This window comes from Zeugodacus cucurbitae, chromosome 4 (genome assembly GCF_028554725.1).
Source record: "Zeugodacus cucurbitae isolate PBARC_wt_2022May chromosome 4, idZeuCucr1.2, whole genome shotgun sequence".
In the NCBI taxonomy this organism is placed as follows: Eukaryota; Metazoa; Arthropoda; class Insecta; order Diptera; family Tephritidae; genus Zeugodacus; species Zeugodacus cucurbitae.
In genome coordinates, this window is record NC_071669.1 from 50016674 (window position 1) to 50036445 (window position 19772).

Consider the following 19772-nt stretch of genomic DNA (forward strand, 5'->3'; position numbering starts at 1 on the left):
TCTTGCAGGGTACATGATTCAAGTGTTGAACAACGACACGACTTAGCGACGGTCGACTGCAAATGTCGCTTTGAAGCCAGCGTCTTGAACATTTTGACGACGGCAGCGACATATCAAACAGCTATTTCATTCTTGCCGTACTGTAACCTTACACTTCAATAAAATTTACTTATTTTGTTCAAATTAAAATTACAAAAAAGTACAAAAAATGTATAAAGAGGACGGTTTATTTGTTTTAAATAATCAAGTGTTATTACAAATGATATTTCAAAGATATTTTATTCTTCAGTTGGCAAAATAACGTCATACTTGTTAGAACTTTGAACCATTTTACATTTCATATATTAGTGGCAACTCTTCAGCTGCCATTGTTGTCGGCAAAATTAGAAACGAAGACTTCAACCATTTTGTCGCGAAGTCGTGCTGTTGTCTAAAAAGCTGTGCCCATAAGAACACGTGTATTTTAATATTTGACAGATGTCGTTCGTCGCTTGTCGTCGTCTAAAAGATTTGGTAAGTAAAAAGCTTTCTCACTATTTTTTGACAACCCTTCTGAGGTTATGTTAATAAAATCTAACCAGAAATTTGTGTGTTTCTTTTTAAAACATTTTCCAAATTTAATAAAATGAGTCGAGAAAAAATAGAATTACTTTAAAATACCAATTTGAAAAAAAAAAATGGAATTTCAGAACTCCATTCTTCCACAATGTGTTCGCAATTAGAAATCACAACAATATCATAGTATTATATATTTGGCAAATTTAGATGCACTTTTTTCTCGGCTCTTAGAACCACTAAATTTATTTTTTCATATTAAACTCGTTTAACCACCTTTTCAAATTACTTTATAAACATTTTGTTGCTTAAAATACACTAAATTTTAATTATAAGAACTTCTTTTCACAAAGAATGCTAATTTTCGCAACGAATAAACGAATATAAACAATCATATTATCATTTTGTTTACTTTTTCATGCATCGTTTGCCATAAACGATGACAAGTCCGAAATCAGTTTGTCTTCTTTTGTTTTGTTTTTATAGAAAAGCTATTGTGTGAAGAGCTTGTAGTATTAAAACAACAAAAGACACATCGGATTGCCTCTTTCAGCTGCCATGTAAAGTGTGTGTATGTGTGTGTCTGTGGAAGAAAGAATGGTCGAACTCAAACCCGACGGTAGATGTCACAAAATACGAGTCTTGATTAAACCAATTCGAAATAATTGAGTAATTGCAGGAATTAAGAAATTTAATCACTTAACTCTAGCCGTTTTATACACACCCGAAAAGGGAACCGTAATCGCACGGAACACGGAATTCGGTTGGGTTCTAATCGATACAAATGAGGTTTAACTCCAAAGACTGGAGTCTTTGATTCAAACATATGCACCTCTCCTTTTTCTCTATTACTGGATGAGGTATGTATGTATATAGCTATCATCGGTCTAAATTTTAGACCAGTGATCGGCTGGTATAATTGTGCCGACTTCGCATCGCACGTACGCTTACGCTCTCATTCCCTTCAGTCGTTGTCGAACCGTCATCTTTGTCTTTGGTCGAACCAGCAACGAATGAACATCGCGCATGCCTGTGGCACTTTGCATAAGTGCCCTGCACGAAATGCCTTACTGTTATGCATGTCGTTTAATGTTATAGAATATAATTATGGTTTTAAGCTGTTTAAAGACAGTAAGGTTTTTATGATCTAATATATTTGTTTTAATAATAAAATAACTAAAATTAAGAAATTAACACAAAAATGCATGGAAAATATTCTCAAAATGTAAGGTCCCAGAGTTCTCACTGGGTATCTTTTCTTTCGTGCTCACCTACTCAGTTACAATTCCTCTCGTGCCGAACTCTGGTCCATAACTCAACAATCAATTGTTGTAATAAGTCTGGTAGTCGGTTTTTAATTATGCTCTCTCCTGTTTTTGGATATTTTCAATTTAGTTCAAAAAATTATAAAGTGTTTAAACTGTAGGTAGTATACGTGAACAATAAATAAAGAGAGCTTTTAAAATTTGTTTAAGCATATTTTTCATACAAAAATGGTTGATAAGAAATCACAAAATAAATCAGTGATACCAGCTACTACTGTAGCCAACATTTAAATTTCAAAAATCAAAAAAAAATTATTTTTTCGAAATAAACTAATGTTTTTCATGTCAATATATTTAACAAAAATAAAAGGAAAAATAAACATACATTTGTACATATGTATGTATTATGTACCATTAATTATAACTGTAATACCATTCCCTTGTTAATTTGTTTTAATACTTCTAAAATTATAAAAGATTGTATAGTTAGCTGAAAAGGAACTTCTGAAATTTGTTTGCGTATTATTTTAACAGAAAAGCAATTCTTAAGAAACCAGTCATGGGCCTAATTTCACTTAAATTAAAAAGTACGGGACCAGTAGAATGCAATTGGGAACATTTGAGTTGCTCTCAACACGCAACAATCTCACAAAATAAATCACTTGGATGTGTAAGTTTGTCGACCGCTGATTCATACGCGAAATGATTGGTTCAGAACTGTACCGACCGGTTATCAATTTTAATGGAGGATACATACACAAATGTATGTGTTGCTGCAGGAACAACAATTGTTGTAGGTATTTGCATATATGTATATACATACTGACTTACTTATATTCAGAGATGTACTTACTTATGTTCAGCAGTGTTGCCAGAATGTTTTTGTGAAAAATCTATCATTTAAAAATGAAATCTCTAAAAATCACAAAATATTACGTAAATTCAGGAAATTTAGTTTTTTTGCAAAAAAAAATTTAAATATTTTAATAAAAAAATATTCAATTCTCTTTATAACTAGCAGACCCGGCCACACGTGTTTGTGGCTAAATTGTTCAATATAGTGATTGCAAAGTCGAGATTGATTTATGTTACGCAGCATGTTGACAACTCACACTACTATTAATTGCAAAGTGAGTGGTCATAGTCCAGGCAATTCTAAATAGTCCGTGGGATAATTGACTGCGTCATCCTGGTTTGTAGCTGTGTCAACTCTCCTTTGTTTTTTACCACCAATATAGGTCATTCAATCAGCCATTTATTATTTTTATTATGTCAGGAAGAACACGATGAATAAGCTCCTCCTTCGAGTCCATGAAGTGATAGAAATCTGTTGTAAATGTTATTAATCTGTCGATGTGTAAACTGAGACCCTACCATTTCATCAATAACTGGATGAGAGTGGCGTAAATCACCTGCCAACAGAATCATGGCTTCACCAAAAATATATTGGTTGTCTCGTAAATCTTTTATAGTCTTGTGCAGTGCTTCCATTCTTTAATATTCCTCTTCTTTAATATCTGGAAAACATTCGCTATAACGATAGTTTCGGCGATTTTGCAGACTGTTGTTTCATTGATTGGCAATTTAGGAGTAATTTCAGACGAATGTGCCGTTTGTCTGCCTACTAACAGGTGCCAAGTTGCCCCTATTCCCGTTATACCATGTTGGTGAAAATGAGTGAAATCGATTCAGGAATTACCTTAGCCTTCATATACTACATATTATGATTTTCGTTATTCTAGTGGACTTTATGACGAATGTATGGGTAAAATTGTATGTTATCTTAATAAAATTACATCAATAAATTGCGAGAGTATAAAATGTTGGGTTGCACCCGAACTTAGCCTTTCCTTACTTGTTTTATTGTGCTTTTGGTTATAACAGTTTTTTCATCTATAATATAAAAATGAATCGCTAAATGTGTTGCTAAGCGCATAACTCGAGAAAGCAACCTTCTCATGGTCCCAAGGAACATGTGTTCCAAGTTTCATTAGGATATCTAAATTTTTACTCAAGTTATCCGTTGCACGGACGGACAGACGGACAGACAGACAGACAGACATTCGGATTTTGACTCGTCTCGTCACCATGATCATTTTGATATATATAACTTACAAACACCCGTTATGTGAACAAAACTATAATACTCTCTTAGCAACTTTTGTTGCGAGAGTATAAAAACGAATTAATGCAAAAGCTTGTGTCGTTTGTGCTCGTCTTTGAATACCGCGTTTTTATGTATTGAAACGCTGTCAAATATCTTGACAATGAAGAGATTTTGAGTTTTAAAATCTTCAATTTGATTTAAATTTTATTTTTATAATATAAAAAAAATATTATGAAAATAAACACTACTGGCAACACTCATGCTAAGTCTCCGCCCATCCCTATTTATACGCAAAACACGCTCGCACACCCATGCATATACACTACTCTAAACATATACATATATATGTAGTAAATATCTAAACGAAACGAGATATGATTGGTTCTTAATTTTACTGCGGGGTATATACACACAACAGGGCAGATGCTGTTAAGAGAACATTAACATACTCTGCTACAGCTTTGCTGCTGTTAAAAATGTAAACAATGTTGGTTTGTTGACGGAATTTGACCTTGTCAAAATCTCGCTATTCGTTGCTCGCTACATTTAAAGTTTTTGATAATTCTTTATGAGACATTATAAATAAATATTAATTTTGCGTCATAATTAACTATATTTTGTTATTAAAAAATAACCATAATTAAATACGCCTGCAACCATAATAAAACACAATATATTGAATTTTTTTTTGTGCATTTCTGTGTTAATCACAACGCTCATTTTTTATTGAAAATTGAAAGTTGAATACAGCATTTATTTCAATTCAATAACAAGTGAATGACTTTTATAAGATTAATTTAATCCATTTAATAGTTAGTTAAATATTAATATAAGTAAGGGGCAACGGTTAGACAACATGCAATACCTTTAGTTAAGTACAAAGTTCGATAATTGCAAAGAGGAAATTAAATGCATTTTTATTTACTTTCGGTACTACAAAATATAATTAAAATATAAGAGCGAACAAACAAATTCAGTTGTACTACAATCTATGTAACCCCTCCAGCGCAAGAGTTATGGTCCAACGGTACAAAAATAGTTACGTTATTCATTAATTTGTTAAAATTATAAAAAGAACTTAATACTAATGTTACATAAGTAATTCATTACATGGTCTTACCACAATGCTAGTTTAATGTCAACACCAGCGTTTCTGCACAAAGCAAGGTTTACGGTCGAATTGAATTCAGTTAAGGAGACCATAAACAAAATAACTTAAAATTAATTACGACGTAATGTTACGCTTATGCGAGATTTCATAGCCAGTCATATTGAATATGATTTATTTAGACTTTAGTTGTGTAGAATAGAAGCAATTGCTGGCGCTTAAAGCTTTTCAGCTGCATGCGGCTTATGTGACTGCTCCAGCTCATTCAGACGCTGCATTAAAGTGGAATAGTGCTGCGCTAGCTGTTCTACTGACGCACGCTGCTGCTCCTCTGCTGTACGCTTGCATGTCAAAGTTGTCATATACATTTTCTTATAAAGTTCTACTAGTTTCTTAGGGTCCTTGCCGTTGAGCAGCATCTTTATCAATGTTTTTAATGTGTTTTGCAAACGACTCTCAAATAATAGCATATGTTTGCAGAACTCATCGTTCGTTGTGTTACTCTCTGTGGCGTTACTTGTGGTTAAGGCATATTCGAATACCACATTTGACTTGAGACACAAAGTAAGGGCAGCTTGTAGGTGTTTAATCTTTTGAGCAATATGCGGTGACGCTGTAATATAAGTAAAATTGTAAATATTCAAATTATATATATATAAAATGTATGTACTACATACTTTCAGCTAAGAATTCTTGCAGTGAAATACGTTCAAGTTGCACAACCAAATAATCGCTAGACTCGCGCAAGCTGTCTAATATAGCAGCGGCGCGCTCATAGTGATGTTTGCACAGTTGTAATGTGGTTTTTGATATTGAAGCGCAGTCAGTGCAGCTATTACGCAATTGACTATAATGAAATGATGCGATGCTGTAAGGAAAAAAAGTGAGGTTATAAAAAATTATAATTTCAAAAAAGGTAAAAGCAAACGCACCGCTTATGTATTAGACCAGAGCGATAAGTGTAGAGTATCTGTCTTGAGCCGGTATGCTCTAAATCACAAAGCTTTAGTGATTTCTGCAACAAATCCAATACTTGTTTCTCCAATTCAGCGCGTGTAGCCTGCGAAGCGCAAACACATTTAATATTTTAAATTATTTATATTTATATATATTATTTTACCTCATCAGCCGTGCTAAAATCTTGTAATTGCTTCGCTAAGGTAAATGTGGCAGTTGACAGCTCCCAGTTCACCAAATCCCACAGTTCCACACTGCATTTTCGTGAGCCCAGCACATCTTTGGCTTTTTCATAGTTCGAAAAGGCTTCATTGTAGAACATCTTCTGTTTGCGCACAAAGTCAATGCTGTGAAATTCAAACAATTAGTTAATATTAAGAAAAATTTGTTAAATTATATACATACTTCTCTTCAGGCAGATAGAGGTGCGCACGAAAACGCATGAAGCGACCCATATTGCAATATAAAAATGCCAGATTAACATTGTCTTGCACCTCGTTAAACGCTGAAATGCCGCGTATAAGGCAGTCATACGACTTCATTGCCAATTTCATATATACTGGTTCCTCGGATTTCTCTGACACTTTGTCTTTCTCTGTTTCGTCAGTTTGACTTTTGTCAGAGCTATCAGTTTCGGTAGACTCGTCCGGCGACTTATTTGTTTTTCGCTCCATATCTTTTGCATATTCCTCTAAAAAATTCAAAAGCAAAAATTTATTTAATATATATGAGACCTTGAAGTGCTTACCTTGCGCCCAAAACATGTACTTTAGACCCAGCTCATTGCGCACATTACCCAAACGACGCAACAACTCACTCTTGGCATCTTCGTCTGTGCCATTAACCTCATTAATGCATTCAATGGCATTCTCATAACATTTGCAGCTGGACAACATTAAGTGTTCAATATTAGCCACTGGAGTGATCAATTCAATGATATCGTCTACAAAGTGAGGTTAAGTTTATATAGATTAACAGAACTATATTTACAATTCCATTAACTACTTACCACCATTAAGGTCTTTAACTAACTCATTATTGATATTCTGTGCGATTTCCGAATCTTCATTGAATTGCTCGATGTAACTGTCAATGTCCTGCCAATTTTTAGCCATTTGGAAGAAACAATCGCCGGCGCGTCCCAGCAAACAACTCTTTTGCGATACTATGTCAGACATATACTTCAGCACCACCTGCTGACAGCGACAGGCCATATAGATTGCCTTTAAGCATCTACCGTATTTCTGCTCCACATAATGATATTCTGCGTAGGTGGCGTATGTCAGGCAAGCCTTCTCCAGCAACAGCAACTTCAAGTGCACATTCCAAGAGCCGAAATGTTGTGTATTAAATTTCGTGGCAATGCGTTTGTCTTCTGGTTGTGGCTGGCCTTGCGCTTGATTGGCGTCGACCTTGGCATTTTGACTCTCTTTCAACTCCTTGCCCTTACCGCGCTTCACTTTTGATTTTTTCGACTTTTTCTCCTTCTCACTATGTACCGAATGGTTGTCGTCGGCAGCTTCGTCAACGTCATTTTTAATTGCTTCATCCTCACCATTCAACCCCTGCTTGCTGAGGCTTTCATAAGGCAGCGGTATCGGTTTGAAGGGTTTCGCCATATTCGGATGTTGTTCCTCATGCAGTATACGTTGCTTTTCTTCATCCTTGGCACGCACTTCACTTTCTTTTATGAATTTCTCTTCACTGGTGTTGAAGAATTTCAAGCACGCGATGCCGGCACTGATATGCTCCAATGAGATGCGACAACGTTCCTCTGTGCTAGCCTGCAGCGGTGATGGCGCACGCGCAGCACGTTTTCCATTTTTCATGTGCGCATCAAGATTTAATTCTTTGAGCGTATCACAAATCTGTTTCATTGCCACATTGTCGCTGTGCTCAACATTTTCACTTAGCTCATTGTGCACGTCATTCAAATTGAAATCATCGTCACTACCCGAATCACCTTCTTCATCTTCTTCGTAAACAGATTGCGTGTCGGAATCCATATCGGAGTTATCGAATTTCGGCGCTTTGGGATCGATGCCGGCCGGCACGTGCAAATCGGACAGTATATAGTGAGAGGACGTTACAATCTGTGGATATTTCTCCTTGGACAGCAGCTTAATGCAGTTATCCAGCAAAGCTTTTATGTTGCCTGCCATCTTTGGTGTTATCTGTGTAGCCGTATTCTTCATATTACGCGCCACGGTGTAGAGCAGCATGGCTACAGGCACGGTGAAAGGATTTTCCTGTTTTTCTTCACACCTATTTGCTTCGGTGTCTTTTTGGCAGAGTGTTGTGAGATCATACAGTTTCACAACGTCATCATTGCGCCCTTTAAACAGCCAATAAGTATGTCCAGCTTTGGTTGCGTTCGCTTTTAAGAATGAGAGTATATTTTGTGCAACATTGCGCACTACTTGTGGTGAAAACTGTGAATTCTCGAGGTAAGGTAGATCCTCCGTTTTGATAATTTCATATTTCTGCACAATACCATCCAAGTGATAACACATGACCACCTCCGGCACATTACACATCAAATTGTCGAGCCAATAGTCAATACCGGTTAGCACATTGATGGGCTTAGCCATGTCACGTAATCTCAGACTAATGCATGGACGATTGGGTCCACCGAAAATCGGCATATCAGTACCGATGAGCATTCGTATGTCTTCAAATGTCCAGAGCACATTGCGATTGAAGACATGACTCGATTTGGGATCTGGCACATTCTCCTCCACTTTGGGTTCAGGTAATACGGGACCAGTAATGGGTAGCACCGGTCGTGTGCGTTGTGCTTCCTGTTCAGGCTCTTCAGCGCCCGATTGCTTCAAACTGTAGTAAAGGAATTTCGAGAGCAAATTTTTCGTTTGTAACGCTTCACGCGATTTGTCTTTCAGACAGAAGCTGTGATTTTTTTCACCATAAGCCAGTATATGCTCTAATATAAAAGTGCGTAGCCATTTCCAATCGTCATCGGCTTTACGCAACAAGTACTTCTGTATGTCAAACTCATCCAGTAGCAATGTGTTGCCCACCTTATGCACAATCATACTGATAGCGCTTTTCGATGTATAGGGCATCTTCAAAAGTCGTTTTATGTTTTCTGCATCAGTAACAACGTCCACTTCGCCAACACAGTCGGGAAACATGTGTGCAATGCTGAAGCTGTAGGTAGTAAATATGTAAATATGTAATATAAAAGACGTTATTGTTGTAGCAGCGTCAATAGAGGGTTGGCAAAGTTTGCCACCTCCACTCGAACTCAGTCAAGTTCGAAATGAAGGATTTTAAAAATACTGTCAAATGACTCACCTTGCAAAACCGGGCGATTGGTAGAGCGCTTGATGTAGTCCACTTTTATCCGATGTAGTCAACCAATTAGAAGGTGGCAAATTCAAATTGGTGTTACATTGTAGACGATTAAAGCTTACTGGCACCTGCACTGCGGAAAACTTAACCACTGCCTTGGATTTCACTTCCACCAGTTCATGCGGTCCGACATTCTGACACAATTCAATCTGTAAAAGACCAGATGAAATTGTAATATCTGTTTCCATTTCTTTGATAGTTCTTACCTCTTCTCCACTGTCAGTCATATTGTATAGTATTTATTAACATACCAATGTTTAAATTAAATTTATTTAACGCTTGATAAATGATTTTGTTTAATTTTCAATTTAAGAACGTCCAATCAGATGTTTATTCGCTTTTAACTTCGATTCGTTTCCAGAAGAATCACATGTTAAAGGAATCGTTACAATATTTACGTATAAGACATGAAGGAATTGAATAAAACCGGACCAATGCTGTTTATCGAGAGTGTGTTTGGGATAAAAATAAAAGTTGCCTGAATATGTTTAAGTGCACAGATAACTAATTTTATTAAACCAACTCTTCAAAAAATTGCATGAGATTTTTTATATTTATAATAAAAAAGTATTTATAATTTAAATATTAGTTGTTCATACAGGATTTCATTCAGTGAATTTATCGATAACTTGAAAGCCAAAAATCAAGGTGATGACAACACTTTTCAATAATCGACTGAACTTTGATTTCACTGTTTTCAGTTCGAATAAACTTCGAAATTTTCATAGCAACGATTTGTGCATAGCGCATTTAACAAAACGGTGTAGTGGAATTCACACAAATTGCTGTTGACAGTGAATATAACTTGACCAATATTTGCATTCCGTGTGTCAATAAAATTGGTATATATTTGCATAATGGATGTAAGTTAAAGCATATAAAACAAATATATTCGAATAACTACTTCCTGAAAGGATAATTCGGAAAATATAATTATGCTAATAATATTAATTTTTATTAACTAGATTGAAGTATTGTCAACAAGTGGCTCCAAATCTTTTGGAAGATGTCAAGTTCCGGCCAATACTACGGTTGGCGATTTATGTTATATTATACATAAACAATTCCGAAGCACACCGGCACCGGAGCGACAGTCCTTACGATTGGAGCCTCGTGGCAAAGCGCTCAAGGAAACTGATACATTGGAGTCGGCTAATGTAGGAAAATCTAATAAAGTTTACATTAAAGATCTCGGTCCACAAATTGGATGGAAGACAGTATTTTTGGCTGAGTACGCAGGTCCTCTTTTCGTTTACCTTATCTTCTATGGACGTCCCAGTTTTATCTATGGTGAAGCAGCAGATACACCAATTTCATTAACGGCACAGTAAGTTTGTCAATGTTGAACTTTCCCCTAGTGAGCTCTAGTGGCTGTCATTAACGCTGCACAACGCATAAACGTGAAAAGCAAACAGATAGCAACAATGAATACAACAACAAAAGCGGCGACCCAGTTTAACCTTTTTAATTTTTCACGTTTTGCTATGGTTCGTCTTCGCCGTGGTCGAGCGGCAGTCGCTGAGATTGCTATGCGAAGTTGCACAAGCGCTGATCAAATTTTGCATTAATTATTGATTGTTTTTTGCTCTGCAAACTTTAGGAAATTGCATAAATTTTATATTTTTAATACCTTTTACAGTATCGCAGCTGGTTGCTACATTGTGCATTATGTTAAGCGAGTTTTGGAGACTATTTTTGTACATCGCTTCTCGCACGCAACTATGCCCATTCGTAATCTGTTCAAAAACTGCAGTTACTACTGGGGCTTCACCGCATACGTTTCCTACCACGTCAATCATCCGTTGTACACCAGCCCCTGTTGTCTCCAAGTTTGGGGTTCTCTGGCTGCTTTCGCGGTATATAAACATACCAAAAACTTTATGAATGAATTAATTAAATGTCTTTCTTCCATTAGATATGCGAATTAGGCAACTTCTCAGTTCACATTGCTCTACGCAACTTGCGCCCACCTGGCACAAAAGTGCGCCGAATTCCCGTCCCTGATAGCAATCCCTTCACCAAATTGTTCAAGTAAGTGTAGTCTTCGCTTTTTATTTTTACTTTACTAATTTTTTTTCCAACTTTCAGTTTGGTTTCTTGCCCTAACTACACATATGAGATTGGCTCGTGGGTGGCATTCTCTCTAATGACGCAATGTCTACCGGCATTACTCTTTGCAATTGCTGGTGCTTATCAAATGACAGTATGGGCTTTAGGCAAGCACCGCAACTACAGGAAGGAGTTCAATGACTACCCGAAAGGGCGCCGTGCCATCTTTCCGTTCGTGCTTTAAATTTCTGACAGTAAAACATTATTGCAAATATGAACAATATGTTATGCTAACATAGAACATTTCCATTGCAATATATTTATTGCATTCAAATTTATATAAAACATTTGAACAAACTAATATTTAATTGTCATAGGTGTTAGATTTATTCTTACTCCGGTGTAGTCAATGCATATGCGAATATGTATGTCGTGTCGATACATATGCTTAATCAATTGATAACAAATAATAAAATGTGTAGTGGTTTTGAGAATGAAAGTTGTTTGATTATTGAATTGTCTCCACATGACAATTTTAATAAAAAATTGAAATTCGATTGTTGATTATGGTATTTGATAAGAATTTTATAATGATTGGGATATAGCAAGGTCATATATAAATACAATGATTTCCAAATAGCTGTTTAAGAAGCTATATCAGCAATAAGTTACATTTCTCAAATATGTTTTAGATAAGTATTACAGCCTCTCAATTTATTTTAATATTTTTATTATTGTAATATTTTGTTACTGTTTTTTGGCAAATTTCTTAAATTTACAACAATTATATTATTTTGTGACACTGTGCATTTCTGGAGCTGTCAAATTACCAAAACATATGGTTTTGTTGAAGTGATGAGACGGTATCACAGAGTTATCGATAAATGAATATGCCAAATATTTTATTTACCAATATAACTAGCCAAAGCTATTCTCTTGTATGAGTTCCTCCTGTTAATCAGATATATTCAACACAAAGTGTTAACTTAACTTTTTATTGCTGAAACCACTTAATCATACAGAAATCTTCTTCAAAAATAATTATCGATATTATTTGAATTTTAGTTTTCGATACAACAAACAATATTGGACAGTGCTTGCATGCTTTACAGCAACAATTCTACTTAACAAATACGAAAATATTGAAATAAAAAGCTTTTTAGATTTGTTATGAAAAGGAGCGCAATGGAAATGGAGCGTCTGACATATGAAACCGCAGTGAAAAAGGGTAATTACATTTTGCACTATCTTCGCTATTTTCTTTTCGCTAATTACGTGATAATTTCACAGCGCAGTTGGTTGAACGGAATCCTCAACCAAATGGCGTGCATATATTGGATCCATTGCGTGTGTCCATGCATAATGAGGAAGACATAATTTCCCTAGCAACACAAATACAAAATGCGGATAAGCAGTTGAAATCCGGAACATGTCAGAAGCTTTGTGTGATACTAGATCAGGTGAGATTAGTACAAGTGCTGATGGCAAAACATTGCTACAATATTTATGTGTTTTAGATTAAAATGCTGCAAGCGCAAGCTATGGAAATATTGAAGGAGTCGGAGGAGAGTCAATTATTACACAACGCCGCATGCAACTTCACGAAAAAACCTGGACATGTTTATCATCTCTATCAACGGCAATCCGGTCAGAGCTATTTCAGTATGCTTTCGCCCGAAGTAAGTGAACTCCGTGCGTTTGTATGTCTAAAATCAATTAATTCCTAAATTTTGTTTGCAGGAATGGAGCGGGAGTGTCGATCAAAAGTACCTTGGCAGCTATAGATTAGAGTTTGATTTATCCTGGACGCCGTTGGATAAAATAAACGAACGTGATGAGAAGATGAAATGGGCTGAGAAATGCCTGGCAACAACCACCTTAGCTTCCGGTCCCATACCCATGGCCATTGATTTTGGCAACGATAAATAAACAAATAAATGTTAACAATTTAGCAAATTGATGTGTAATAAAAATTCTAACTCTAAGCTTCAGAACAAGAAAAAAACATGTTTTAAGTTTTTGTTGTGCGACATTTTGTTACGTATTATCATCACATCATTTATTTTAAAGAAACGTTTATCTCTATTGTTACACTAAAACTAAAGCTTTCTAAAATGCTTATCTCTTAAATTGTTTATACATACTTATGAATGTATGTAAGCATGTGTATGTAATTGCCACTATTCCATCTTCTTGCGTTTAGACAAGGTGGGACGATCAAACACTTGTTTCATACCACCAGCTTTCTCATTGTGGAATTTGATGTTATTTGACGTCTCAGCATACCACGGGGAATCGAATTTCGTTGTATCTTGATCCACCAAATGTGTATATTTGGTACGTCCACAACGACCAAAGTTCTTTACTTGCATCACCTTAGGCAGAATGGTTTTATCGAAGTGATCTTCCAGTGTGGCTTGTGCAAAGTCACGTTTCAGTACATCATTCTCTTCGTCCAAGTAGAAAGCACCACGATGATAGTACTTTTGCAAGAATTTATACTTGCCTTTGGCAGCTTTGTTCGTGATAAGTTTGGGATTGTTACGCAGTTCCTGGCGACGTTCTTCTTCAGTCAAGTTACGCATACGATCGATCTCGAGTTTCTCACGTTCAGCACTGAGTGATAAATAAAAATTATTAATAAAATTGTCAATATAACCAAGATATCAAATGCATACTTTTCACGCTCTTCACGATCACGTTTAACACGTTTCAACTCTCGCAATTTCCATGCTTCGTACTCAACTTCATCGTTCTCATCATCCGTGCACACATCATCGATACAGGCTTCCGCTGTGTCCGGCTGCAAGGAAGAGGTTTGATGGTGTTGTGAGTTATTAATTACAAGAAAAGCAAATATGTAATGTACCTTAGCCTTTTCCAAATCTTTCTTCACGCTTTCCTCCACCAAACGCAATGTAGCACGTCTACGCTCCTTTGCTGATCTTTTAGACTCGGCTTCCAGCTGTTTTTGTTTTTGTGCTTCACGTTCCTTCTCCTGTATAGTGGCGCGTTCACGTTTACGTACGAAAAGTGGTTTTAAGCGAGGTTCGTTATCTTCCTCACTCTCAGTCTCTTCTTCATATTCAGAACTTTCGGTTTCTGAAGATTCAGATTGTTTTTCCTCTTCCTTTTGCAAAATCTACAAATAATATTAAATTTTTATTACATGATATATGTATGTAAGCATTTACATGAATTTTATTCTTACCTCTTCTTCCTTCTGCTGCTGTAACATACGATGTCGCAATTTCAGACGACGTTGTTCCAACTCATCTTCACTCAATTCTGAGTCCGAGTCCGACTCAGAGGCGAGTGTGATTTTATTTGTCACCGTGCCTTCGGGTTTTTCTGGTTCACTCTCTTCTGATTCTGATTCCACTATCTCTGGTTCGTGTATGTGTCTATGCCTTTCACGACGCTCTCGTTCAAGTTCTTCCGCATCTTCTGGGCGCGTACGCAAGCGCCGTAAACGTGGATCATCGACTTCTCCTTCATCACCTGAACGTGTCTCAGCATGTTCACGCTGAGAGCGCCGTTCAAGTTGTGCTTGCGCAGCACGCTTGCGATGATCGATGAAATCTTCCAAATCCGATTCATCAGAACTACTGTCGGCCTGTGCATATTCTGGTCGCTTGCCGGACACATAGCGCTGCACTTTCACCTTTTGCATAGATATTTCACCTGATATTTGATGAATAGATAATACTTAATAATTGAGAAATATAAATCTAAATGAGCTTACCTTTTTCATTGCGTACAGGCACAGCTCCGGCAGTACTTTGAATAGCAGCGGACAATGTAGCGGAACTCATTTTATTAATTTAATTTACGAATTTCAAATTAATTGTCTTGGCAAAAGTGAGGAGACACTTGAAAGTCTTTTTTCTGATAGCAAATTATTGAAGTGATATACAATTTTTTTATATTTCAAAGACCCTGCTCTCTACGTCAACAACCTCTGAATAAACAAACACTTCTTGCGTCACACTTTAAGTACTTTTTTGGAAGCTATTTATTTGTTTAATGAATATTTTATCCTGAAAAACAAATCTATGAAAGTGAGTTTGTTGGTAAACATATGTTTTGTAAATGTAATAGCTCAGGTACTTGTAATAGATCACAGGGTTGCAATTTTAACATAGGGTTGCATTTGGAGTTGTCCTTTAAAAATATTCTTTATATACAAAATATATATGATATCCAAAATATAATGATAAATAGCATTTTAAATATTTATTTTTATTTAAACATAAAGAATCTGGTCAGTTATAATTTTTATATCTCGAAACCTTTACGAATTTTGTGTTGTTACTCAATACCTCAGTTCTTATGACTATGTTGTTGTTGTTGTTTTAATGATTAGTAGCTCTGCTGAAATGGAAATCTCAAGCCTAGTTGTCGTCGCGGTCATCTTACGAGAGGCCCAATAAACATGCTATTTCGACAGGGTCGGTCCAAAGGGAAAGGGGTCTTAAATGAGTTGCGTTCGTTGGGCTTGCTAAGAGGTATTTGTATCGTGCGGGGACTCATTGCATGCAGGACATATTTTCTGTATGTCGGGGTTCAGTCTGGATAAGTAGGAGTTTAACCTGCTACAGTATCCAGAACGAAGTTGCGCAAGGGTCAGTTTTACGTGGCAACTCGAGCTCATCGTCTGCTATGGCTGGAGGTTTGACGCCAAGGACGACATTCATTGGGAGGGAGGCAAAGGTTTTAATGGCTCCAATGTGAATGGCGTTTAAGGTGTGTCTGAAGCTGTCCGCATTGGCAGACGTATTGTAGGAGTAATACCTTGATGCACCTGGGAGGCGGATCTGCTTCCAGCAGATGACTACATGATTGACTTCTGCGAAAACATCCTCGAAGTAAAAACTGCTTGGAGAACAATTCATTATGCTCCTTTACCGATAGCATAACGACCTCATTATGTAGGCGTGGAGACATCAAGAGGCATTCTGTAACTGTCTCGTAAGTCTGTACCTTTCTCTGCTGCGTCGCACTGCATCCAGACGACCATGCCGGTGTTGCGTAATTGACGACCGGCCGGCCGATAGCCTTTTAAGTGGCCAGCAACGTTTCTTTTTCCTTACCACAAGTGCTACCGGATAGCGACTTGAAGATATTGTTGCGGCTCAATATCGCGGACGTATGTGGAGTGAAGGAGTGCAGTCTGTCAAGGGAAACCCAAAGTCTTTGGGTTATTCAGGGAGGTATTGATATATCATTGAGGTGAATGTTAAGATTCAGTGTGTACTCATTCGTCCAGGTGGTAAAAACGGTCGCCGTGGATTTAGCAGAAGAAAGTGCCAGGATCCTCACAGTGAAGAAGCGAGAAAGTTCGAGGAGGCAGCCGTTCACTTTTGAACACATCTCATCAATTCCAGTGCCCGATGTCATTATCGTGCAATCATCAGCGTAATATGTATCTGAAACTCCCTCTGGTGGTTGAGAGAGTATGCAACTAGGTGACTATACACGGAGTCGGGTCATTCATACATAGAAGAGCAATGAACAGTGAAGGATGTTTAAACTAAAGGCGTTTTGGAAGGCCAACCAACGTCCTTCGCAGATGAAGTGGTCGAGTTGTATCATGTTATATCTAGACGTGATCCCGATATATCCAACATATGACTTCAAGCAATGAGATAATCGGATCTACATAGCCTGAACGGAACCGGATCTCTATCTGTTCAGACTTAAAGTTATACAAGCTACAAAAACCAAAACAAATATAAACAAGCAAAGAGAAGGGTGAAGGATTTTATTAGAGGTAATGAGGTATAGAGTTTTACGTTTTTTTGCAACAACAACATATGTCTTTATATTTACCTAAATTTCGAAGTGATTATCTTTAACGACTTGTAATAGCCGAGGCAACAATTAAAATTGACAAAGCATTGAGAACACGCAACGTAACAACAAAAAAGGCATGGACACGAGTAAGAATACCGCGAAAATGAGGTTTTACCCGGTCATAACCGCCCATAACGACTTTTGTATGCTGATTAATGCTTAAGATGAATGGCGGTTAAAGCTTTTATATACTATATACATATATATAGTATATAGATATATATATATATAAGCATATGTATACACATGTTGTTATATAACAAAGAAAAAAGAAGCCTTCATTAAGAAACAATACAAACATACATACATTTAGTAATTATGCTCTATATTATCCTTCAAAGAGGTCTAGTAAAATATTGCTTAATTAATAAACCAACAACAACAACATCATACTGTATGTTCATTAAATAATGAAAGTAAGAAAGAAGCTGCCAACGCGAAAGGCATAAAAAGCTTACGACGACAGTGTGTGAATGTCTGCGTCTCTACTTATTTATTTATTTTATGTTTTTTTCGAACATTTTCCATTAATTTATTGCCAATTAATTGATGATACATTTGTTATTTTCACTTTTCGACACCGACTCAAAACACAAGCGTCTGCATTTGTGTTTCCCTTTTTGAGATGAGTAAGAAACGAGAATTTTTATATTTACTATATTTCATTCATGAAATCGGTTCAGATGCTTCAGATAGCGATAGTGTTCCATTGCTTTATGCAACTCGTGCTAATCTTTTTTTTTTGTGTCTATTTTATTTTCACTCGTCTTGGTAATTTAGTAATTAAGCAGCTTGCAATATGTAACGGCTTATCTTAATCGAATAACATATGTATACATATGGACATTTGTATTTAACTGTAGACAATTAATTTATATTACACTTTCTTTATTGGAAAATTTGCACAAGGAATGTGTTTGGAGATTGGCGAGAAATTGCGCTGCAGAATAAATATTGATATTTAGAACATAAACATATAGATACATACATACACAATATATTTTATTTAATACATCCACACATTTATATTATGTATTTATAAGGTTATATACAGGAGAAAAAGAAAATGTTTTTTTTTTTAGGTTAGGATGCTGCTTCTATCTAATAACTCAAACATTAAATTTTAAAACTTCGTATTCCGTACATAATTTCATTATCCTAAACCTAATTATATTAAGAAAATATTATACCCCCTAACATGTTTTGCGTCAATTGCGTCATTCCCAAATAATTTAAAAAGGCTTTTGAATATACATAAGTCTAGGTTCGTTTATATTTTGAACGATTGTCTTGGAAAATCTACCAGCCTCTCTTATACAACATGACCAAAGAACGACTCGACGGAATTACTCGAAAATTGATCTTATGCTTCTTCTTTGTTACCATCTATATAGAGCTCTGACCAATAGGCCAATCGAAATGCTGTAAACCAGGTAATTATAAATTGTTTGAGAGCAACAAGCTCTAAAAAATATTTAGTTCTTGATAAGCTTTATAACAATGTCAGGTAGGTCATTAATCGCTAGTCATTTCATTGTTTCCCAAAGTCAATTCAATATATCCAGTCAAATTAAGTCCTTTCTAATTCAGCTGGGACCTCTTGTTTTCTCTTATTTTCTGGTACATTTGGGTGGTTGAAGCTTTATTTCACGAGATAGAGCTTTAATTGCCAATGAAGTACAAAATTCGTATTGGCTCCATTGGCCAATTTAAAAATGACACTTTTATGCTGATGAAGAAATCATGGAGCATTTGAACAGTAAGGAAAGAGAAGATGAAGAGGCTGAAACTGGAGATGTATGTCAAGTACCCTCTCACGCAGAAGCTTTTGAAGCTCTAGATGTAGTTTTTAAGTGGCTTGAAAGACAGGAGGAATCGGATCCCATACAGTTGTTACAACTGAAATTCAACAGGAACTTGACTGCAATCAAAAGATGTTTGACGAAAGATTCCATCATAAGTTATTTTCAACCAAAATTTTAATTCTTAAATTTCCGAATAATCGGGAATCTATTGATCTTGAGTGCGTTTTATAGGTTGATGTTGTACCTGCTGGTTATGTGGATTCCAAGAAAGACGGAGACTAGGCTTACCTAATTTATTATCTTTGCCTTTTTTATTAAAGTCATAGAAACGTATATGTGTTTAATCGCATGAAACGCAATTGTACGAAATGTAGACATAAATATCTAAATGTCACTCCTTTTCTCCGAAATCGGTAAATGGGTTTCTGTATTTGATTTTCTTGACTTCATCCATTTTCAAAAGGATTCGCCAGGTACTTCGTGAAGTTGCCGTAACATAGGATGGTATTTCGAACGCTATTAGAAACCACCATGTCAAGGAGTAAGCTGTGAATGGAAAGTTTATATTAAATTTTGGAATTTTTTCCAAGATCGTGTCTTAGCTAAAAATAACAATATTAATGAAATTACAACTACTTTTTTGGACCAAGAACTCGAAGGACAGCAAACAATATTAGAGGAAGACTTCCTATTGTTAT

The 19772-nt window shown here is 36.2% G+C and overlaps 4 protein-coding genes across 4 annotated transcripts; 2 read left to right on the forward strand and 2 right to left on the reverse strand.

The window, feature by feature from the left end:
* Nucleotides 1–4614: 4614 nt before the first annotated feature.
* On the reverse strand, nt 4615–9760 carry LOC105210483 (erythroid differentiation-related factor 1). Its single transcript, XM_011181484.3, has 9 exons — nt 9571–9760; nt 9308–9513; nt 7002–9160; nt 6741–6935; nt 6398–6683; nt 6156–6339; nt 5968–6095; nt 5713–5903; nt 4615–5648 (listed from the first exon to the last, which is right to left on the reverse strand). Exons 1-9 carry the CDS (start codon nt 9589–9591, stop codon nt 5254–5256), a joined length of 3765 nt encoding a protein of 1254 aa, XP_011179786.2. The 5' UTR covers nt 9592–9760; the 3' UTR covers nt 4615–5253.
* Nucleotides 9761–10065: 305 nt separating this feature from the next.
* Nucleotides 10066–11912, forward strand: LOC105210482 (very-long-chain enoyl-CoA reductase). The gene is made up of 5 exons (XM_011181483.3): nt 10066–10227; nt 10330–10691; nt 11004–11220; nt 11280–11395; nt 11453–11912. The coding sequence occupies exons 1-5, from the start codon at nt 10222–10224 to the stop codon at nt 11655–11657; spliced, it is 906 nt and encodes a 301-aa protein (XP_011179785.2). The 5' UTR covers nt 10066–10221; the 3' UTR covers nt 11658–11912.
* A 438-nt stretch (nt 11913–12350) lies between these two features.
* LOC105210481 (uncharacterized protein C1orf50 homolog) lies at nt 12351–13369 on the forward strand. The gene is made up of 4 exons (XM_011181482.3): nt 12351–12641; nt 12704–12873; nt 12931–13092; nt 13154–13369. The coding sequence occupies exons 1-4, from the start codon at nt 12584–12586 to the stop codon at nt 13340–13342; spliced, it is 579 nt and encodes a 192-aa protein (XP_011179784.2). The 5' UTR covers nt 12351–12583; the 3' UTR covers nt 13343–13369.
* Nucleotides 13370–13422: 53 nt separating this feature from the next.
* Nucleotides 13423–15499, reverse strand: LOC105210480 (microfibrillar-associated protein 1). The gene is made up of 5 exons (XM_011181481.3): nt 15159–15499; nt 14625–15097; nt 14283–14555; nt 14092–14216; nt 13423–14029 (listed from the first exon to the last, which is right to left on the reverse strand). Exons 1-5 carry the CDS (start codon nt 15226–15228, stop codon nt 13594–13596), a joined length of 1377 nt encoding a protein of 458 aa, XP_011179783.2. The 5' UTR covers nt 15229–15499; the 3' UTR covers nt 13423–13593.
* Nucleotides 15500–19772: the final 4273 nt, after the last annotated feature.